Source organism: Bos taurus, chromosome 14, assembly GCF_002263795.3.
Source record: "Bos taurus isolate L1 Dominette 01449 registration number 42190680 breed Hereford chromosome 14, ARS-UCD2.0, whole genome shotgun sequence".
Lineage (NCBI taxonomy): Eukaryota > Metazoa > Chordata > Mammalia > Artiodactyla > Bovidae > Bos > Bos taurus.
Genome location: NC_037341.1, coordinates 37,267,889 through 37,276,053, shown reverse-complemented (window position 1 = coordinate 37,276,053; position 8,165 = coordinate 37,267,889). Strand labels below are relative to the sequence as shown.

General features: G+C 41.9%; 1 protein-coding gene across 1 annotated transcript in view; it reads right to left on the bottom strand.

Moving 5' to 3' along the window:
- Nucleotides 1–2,166: 2,166 nt before the first annotated feature.
- LY96 (lymphocyte antigen 96) overlaps nt 2,167–8,165 on the bottom strand; it is a 32,825-nt gene continuing 26,826 nt past the window's right edge. Inside the window, 2 exon segments of the mRNA NM_001046517.1 lie at nt 2,167–2,336; nt 3,280–3,332. Of these exon segments, the coding sequence (NP_001039982.1) occupies nt 2,238–2,336; nt 3,280–3,332 (152 nt within the window). The 3' untranslated portion in view covers nt 2,167–2,237.

Sequence of the window (8,165 nt, the reverse complement as noted above, 5' to 3'; positions counted from 1 at the left end):
ACAAAGTTCTTGATTTTTCTCCCCTAAAACATGCTCCTCCCTGACTTCCCCATCTCAAGTAATGGCAACTCTATCCTTCCATTTGGAATCATCCCTGACTCCTCTCTTTGTTTCATACTCTACCATCCAACTCATCAGCAGAAGTATTTTTGGAGTTGTCTCAACTTTCAGAATATATCCAGCTTAGATCATTTATCACCACTTCCTCCATCACCTTTCACATGGATTACTCAAAATCCTCTCAACTTCCTCCTCCTTCCTTCCCTACTTAGATGGTCGCAAGAAGCTCCCTGTTTTTTCCCACATCTAAGTAGACAGCTGCCTTTTTAAAATGTGAGCCAATGTCATTCTCTCTCAAAGAAACCTCCAGGAACTTTCCATCTCATTCAGAGCAACAGTCAAAGTCCTAAGAATGGCCCATCAAACTCCACAGCACATGCCTACCACCCCCAATACACACACCTCTCTAACGGCATCTCGCCATATGCCCTTCGTGTGAACAGCTCCCTGTTCCTCCTCAAGGAAGAACACACTCCAACTCTGGGCCCTTGAAATCAGCTTTCTCTCAACTACAAAGCCTTTACTTCTAAAAAGCCACATGGGCTGCTCCCTCATCTCTTTCAAATATCATCTTCTTGGTGGGGCCTTTCCTGACCACCCTATCTGAAAGTAAAACCATATCACCTCCCCACCTCCATCCCTACCCTCTTCCCTGCTTTATTGTTGTTTACGGTGCTTAGCACACTGTGTTTGCTTCTAAAGTAACTTAGTTGCCAGTCTCTTTCCACAAAAATATAAACTCAATAAGAACTGGAATATTTCTTACCTGGGTTGTTAAATGCTGTACCCCAGCATCCAGCCTGACATATAGCAGGTGCTCAATAAATTTTCGTTAAATGAGTGCGTGAATACTGTTCTACAGATAATGTATTATTTGAATATTTTATAAGAAGAAAATGTTTGTTTAACCATTCAACAAATATGGATTCAGAGCAAATTCAAGCTTAAGTACTATGCTAGGTGCTAGTCAAGAGTGGTAAGCAAAACTGAGCTGACTACCCTGCCTGTGATGACAAAAAGAGTGTTAAGAACTGGAGGAAGTAACCTAGGTCAACAAAAGCATTATCACAAAGTAAGCCAGCCCCTGCCTGGATGAGGTAAAGGTGGGTGGAGGAAAGGGATCTGGGGGACCAAGAAAGCCACAGGAGATTCAAAGCCTGGCTCCACGTGACACAGTTTCTGTACAGTTTTACTCAGGACTGCCCCTGCCCAGTATCAAAAGTGTAATAGGTGTACTGTATGCTACCTGATGAGAATTCCCTGAGAAAGTAGCATCTGAGCCAATGAAGATCCACACCTATTACTGATAGGGGATAAGGGTCAAGTAGGGTGCATGCATGTAACTGAAGCAGAAGGAACTCTGTGGGTGAAGGCTCTGGAGTAGGAGGGAGTATGGCACATTCTCGAACACAGAGAGCAAGGGAAGGGTGATGGGAAAAGGGGCTGGGGAGGGAAAAGGGGGGGAGGGACTAGCAGACCCTCCAAAAGAGTCCAGCTTTAGCCCAAACAGGATCAAAAACCCCGTTTAGGAGGGGCTTGTTTTTGTTTTCTTCCGTGTGCGCCATGAGCTGTATTTTGAAAGTATTATTGAAACTGCCTCTGTGAAGGATAACTTACCTGAGGTACCTGACCAGGTGTAGGGTGGTCAGTCAGGAGGCAGCAGAGGAGTCCAGTCAACCAATGCTGGCAACTTGTTCCAAAGCAGATGCAGAAATTGGAGAGAAGTTGGGCAACTGGAGAGATTATATTTATTACCTGTGTGATACAGGCTGAATTGTGAATTCTCATAATTCACAAGCTGAAGTCCTAACCCCAGTACCTCTGAAGGTGACTAGATTTAGAGACAAGTAAGGTAAAATGATGTCACTCGGGTAGGCCCTAAACCAATGACTGGTGTCCTTGTAAGAGATTAGGGTCACATGCCCAGAGGGAAGATGATGCGAGGACATAGGGAGACAAAGGCCATCTACAAGCCAAGGAGAGAGGCCTCAAAAGGAACCCAATCTGCTGACAATTGGATCTCAGATTTATAGCCTCCAGAACAAAATAAATCTTGTTTAGGCCACCTAGTCTGTGGTATTTGCTATGGCAGACCTAGCAAACAAATATACAGTGTAAAAAATATTTTAAGTGAAGAATAAAACTTTTGAAAAACAAAAGCAAATACTTGATTTATTCTAATTGAAATCAGGGTAATGTATGATAGTAAAGTTCAAGCAAAAGAGCTTTTCTTCAGTGTTCCCCTCGATGGCTTCTGTAATACAGTTGTACTGTCCCTAAAATGAAATACAAGTAATATAAAATGTTAGATGCTTCTATCTTGTAAGACTTTTATAAGAATTTTGTCTTACTAGCAGGAAGCTACTTAATACTTTCTCAGTTTTCTAGACTAGCCTATGAAATTTTCAAACATTAGAAATATTGATAATTTGAAACAAAATAGGTAAAGAATATGTATTATTAATGTTTATTTTAAAATAGTTAACCAAAAGTGAAATGTACAAAGTTTCATTGCACTTCTAATGCAAATATCTAACATTGCCCATCATTATTACTCATGGAGGCAGTTACTGAGTTACACACAATGGTCACAACAATGCTTTCACCCAAAGATCACTCATCATATTAACAGTGAGCATTTGCATTACTTTTAGCAATATACGTTGGAATTTAAAAAGAGTTTTCTTGGGCTTTCCTTGTGGCACAGTGGTAAAGAATCCACCTGCCAATGCAGGAGACATGGGTTTGATCTCTGGTCCAGGAAGATCCCACATGCCACGGAACAGTTAAGCCCGTGTGCCACAACTGCCGAGCCCACGTGTGTCAACTACTGAAACCTGCATTAGGGCCCACACTCCACAACAAGAGAGGCCGCCAAAACGGGGCACCTGCACACTATGACTAGGCAGTAGCCCTCGCTCGCTGCAGCCAGAGAAAAGCCTGCACGGCAACGAAGACCCAGCATAGCCAAAAGTAGATAAACAAAATTATTAAAAAATAAATAGAAAAGGTTTCCTTTGGTGTAAGTTTTCTATTTTTCCATATTCTACAGAAAGAATAAATAGCAAAATATACAAAATCAACAAAAGTTAAAAAAAAAATTTTGAACATCTTAATTTTGAATCAATATTTTTAGAAGTTGTGGATTGCTTTTCTCAAATTCTTAACACATCTGTTACAACAAAACATTAAAGAAGTACGAAACGACTTGAACAATACCTTAGAAAATCGTATTCCCCTGAAGGAGAATTGTATTGTTGTGTTCACAGTCTCTGCAACCAAAATACAAAAAGTTATTGGCAAATATTAGGTAATTTTGTTTTTTTGTAGTATGACATGCATGCAGGAGATGTAAGAGACACAGGTTCAATCCTTGGGTCAGGAAGATTCCCCTGGAGGAGGGCATGGCAACCCACTCCAATATTCTTGCCTGGAGAATCCCACGGACAGAACAGCCTGGTGGGCTGCAGTCCATAAGGTTGCAAAGAGTCAGACACGACTGAAGCTACTTAGCACACACACACAGTATGATATGTACCTTTTATAATTTTACTACTGGCAAAAGTAATCCAAGCAAAATTGTAGAGAAACAACAAATCTTATCCCCTGTCTATGATTCCCCCGTGGCTTCCTCTGCCACCCTGAGCCCCTCTCAGTATCAGCCTGTATCTCATCCCCTAGTGGACACAAACTTGTAAGGCCCACTGGTCTCAGTAATAAATGAATGATGAACAAGCTAGTGCTAATATGCTTCATCCCACGTTACACGTGTGCATCTCTGTTGTTGCTGCGTCTCAGCACGAAATGATAAAGAAAAATCTTCCTAAAGGTGGAGGAGAGTTTTGGGAGGCAGCCAGGATATCAAAGCTCCTTTCAACCCCACCACTGAGAAGCCTAGGTATATAGTCACTGTTGAAATGCATAGTCATGGGCCTGGCCCTGCAGAAGCTGTGGGAAACAGTTAGAAATTCAGGGAAAACCACTGACCCGGTCAGAAACAACAAAGGAGTGAACTTAAAGGGCAGGGATAGAAAGAAAAATGCTTTGAATCTCTAACAAAAGCAACAGTGACCAAAAATCTTTTTTAAAATTTGAATTTACTTATTGTTATCTTTGGCTGTGCTGGGTCTTCGTTACTGCACAGGCTTTTCTCTAGTTGCAGTAAGTGGGGGCTACTCCCCAGTTGTGGGCTTCTTAGTTCAGTGGCTCCTCTTACTGTAGAGTATGGGCCCTAGAGCATGCACATTTCAGTAGTTCACACACACGGGCTTAGCACTTGTGGCACATGGGTTCTAGAACATAGACTCAATAGTTGTGGTGCATGGTTTAGTTGCTCTGAAACATGTGGGATCTTCTGGGATCAACAACTGAACCTGTGTCTCCCACACTGGCAGGCAGATTCTTTACCACTGAGCCATCAGGAAAGCCCCAAAAATCTTTTTTAAAGTAATAAAAATAGCCAAATGCAAACTATAATGATTACTGTTCCCTGAGTTGGCTAAAGACAATCCTTAATAGCAAATGATTGGATAATGTCTGCATCTGTACCTTCTTTTTCCCAAATAAGGATTTATTTATTTGCTTCTGGGGGTATTCTTATTAGGGGTGCTCATACATTGAGAAAATTGGCTCTTGAATTCAGTAAAGTGACCATATCTTAATGATCTTAGGATCTTTTATTCAAGATTAATTGAATTCAAATTTAATAGTTCAACAAATATTTATTGAAAGCCTACTCTGCACCAGGAGAGACACGCTTAGTACAATACCATCCTTCCCATCAAAAAGTTAAAGTCTCCTGGAACACAGACATGCAAATAAACCAGTACAAATTCACCGTGTGATGAAAAGTGCAGTAAGGATGAAGGCAGGATAGTTTTTTATTAAGAGTGATGCTTCTGCGGCCTGACCTGCTCGAGTTTGAATCCCAGCTCCTCAACTTATTCAGTATGTGACCTTGGGCAAGTCACTTAACTTGTCTGTGCCTCAGCAAAATGACAATGGATAATAATGTCTATTTCATAGGATTACTATGAGGGTGTCGAGTAAAAAAAAATGCACAACCTATAGTTGAGAACTATATTTTATGCAGTAGACATACTGAGGACTTAAGCCCAGAAGATGGCCTCTCAGATAGCTCAGAGGGACTGCTCCAAAGAGATAAGGGAGGAGCGAGAATACATAGGAATTCTTGCAAAAAAAAAAAAACACCGAGGTAGTTGGAACATCAAAAGATTTCTATTAAAGAAAATCTAGACATCTCAGGTTCATGAATTTAGCACTTTTCTATGTATGGGAAGATGCTCATCGAATCTTTCCTTTGATATGTACCTCAGACATGCCCTAGATCTGAGGGCCAGTATCATGGGCCAGTATCTTGTTTTCTCCATCCTCAATCCCCTCACAGTCTACTTTAGAGGGAAGGGGTGGGAGCAGCTGCAGTGGCTGATGGCTTAATGGCCACAATATCCTCTGTTTACTGATATGGCAGGTGACATTCTTTGTAGACAAGAGCTATAGAAGTTAATACATGTAAGTGCTCAGAACAATGTCTCATTAAATATTATTAACATTCAAATGTTATCTATTATAACATTAAATGTTACTCCTTTCTACAACCCTCAGAGCATCTTGTGAATAAAAATGATGATGGTATTGTCAATGATGTTGTTAATATTCTCATTGATGTTAATGTTATTATGACAATTGAACTGACATAAAAAATGGGAAGGTAGGTAGGGGGTATATTCCAGGTGGTTGGGAAAAGAGGAGCAAAGGCAGGAAGGTGAAAATCAATATTCTGATAGTTTACAGGTATGCCTGAAAGGGGCTCAGTGTCATTAAAGCAAAGAAGCAGCAGGAGTGCGAAGAAGTAAAATTGAAGAAGTTAGCATGAATTGACTTAGACTCCACGGGAAGAGAATGGTGGTGATGGGGAAACAACCAAGGGTGTGAATTAGTCAGATTTTGTTTGGAGAGTTGAGTCACATGACTGTACAGTAGCTGGATTTAAGGGGACACTGAAAGTCAGGGAGACCAGTCAGAGCCCAGGAGGCAGTGATAACGGTGAAGAGACAGGAGGTAAAGGCCCCTCATGACCTCCACCTCAGGTAACCTCCCTCATCATGCTCTACCTAGTTATCCTGCTGCTTTCCTTGAGAGCACATACTGTAAAATGAACCTTATTTCATTCTCATCTTTATCTTCTTTCATGACTTGGTGACCATCTTGTTTCCTCCACTGCTCTACAAACTCCATGAGGACAGGGGCGGTACTTTGGTCACTTCTGAATTTCCAGCTCTTGGTACTACCTGGTCCCTGCATACCTGGCTCTAAGACCAGTTTCATAATTTGCAAGGCTAAGCACAAAATGAAAATAGGGACCCAGGGACTTCCCTGATGGTCTACGGGCTAAGACTTATCGTGTAGGGGGCCCAGGTTTGATCCCTGGTCAGGGAACTAGATTCCACAGGCCACAACAGACCCAGCACAGCCAAATAAGCAATTAAACATATTTTTTAAAAAAAAAGAAAGTGGGAGGGGGTACTTATTTAGAAAGCTGGGGAAACATCCATTAAAGATACTAAAATATAAAGTTTTTCCTTTCTTTCACAGTCTCTCTTTCTCCCTATAGATTTGCCATGATACTTTTTAAATCTTTTTTTCTTTCAGTTTTACTGAGATATAATTGACACAGCACATAAGTTTATGGTGTAGAGCATAATAACTTAACTTACACATGGCACTAAATAATTACCACAGTAATTCATCACCTCATAAAACCAGAGTTTTTTTTTCCCTTGTGATAAGAGCTTTCAGGATCTACTCTCTTAGCAACTTACAAATAAACCACACAGCAGTGCTAACCACAGTTACTGCCATAGTTTTAATTTGCTATTTAATCTATTCAAAATAAAACAAAATTTTAAATTATTAGCATGAATTTTACCATTCCTCATTATATTGTATAATATCAATTGTAAACACAAATATCAGAGCATTTAACTCCAAGGCAGAATCACTGAAGTTTCACAATTTGTATTTCATGGCTCATGCCCAGAAGGTGCCTGAAGCTGGTGAGAAGAAACTGTTACAAGCCAGACTCAGAAAATTCAGAAGGAGGTTGAGAAGGTCCTCCAGGCATAGAAGAATCTGAGAATGTTCCCTGCACCAGTCGCAAGGTAAATATAGAAGTTCACATGCACCCAGGGGCTGCTCCATAATGATGGGAGATGGCGTGAGGGTAGGGGAAACCTGTGCAAACTGTAGCCCTGACAACTGGTTGCCTCATACTCCAGAGGAGGGCAGGGAAGCCAAATAAGGCATCTTTCTCTACCACAGGCCTGCAGACCCACACATGACCCTCAAAGGCTTTGCAACCTCCATAAAATACCTCCATAAGTTACCTGCTGTAGGGGAAACCATCTGGTCCTCATCTAGTCACCCACTAAACAGTGCCATGGTGCAGCCAGTCCAGGTGGGGTGGTCACTGCCATACCCCACCCCAGACACTGCATGACACTGTGCCTGACCCTGACCCTCCCAGCTCCAGGCCTCCACCAGGGGTAGAGGGTAACAGATGCCACCAGATGGGACAAGATGGGGGATGCCAGGAAGGGACCAGGGTGCTAACAGGGCAGTGAACAGCAGGAAGCCAAGAACCTGTCCGGGGTAGGTGGGCACATATACCACTGGCCCATCACACTTTGTGTACAAAACACACACTCAAAGATAAAATGACTAAGAATCTCAAGATTGCAATCCCAGAATAGTAAAGCCCAAATGTGAAGACCTCCTGAGTATACGGCCCTGGTTGTGAAGTGAACACTGCCAGCTTCGTAAGAGAGAGTGATGGATGGGACTACAGTTTGAGGAGGAAATCAAGAGTAGCTTCCAAGGGACTCTTCTGATGGTTAAGACCCCGTGCTTCCACTGCAGGGGGCATGGGTTTGATCCCTGGTCAGGGAACTAAGAATCTGCATGCTGCATGGTGCAGCCAAAAAAAAAGTAACCCCCAAATTTCTATTTGGGAAATTTGCCTGAATGTCTACCAGGTCAGGTGAGAAGGAGCTCTAACCTCTTCTGTGGGGCAGCCCTCTTTTTCA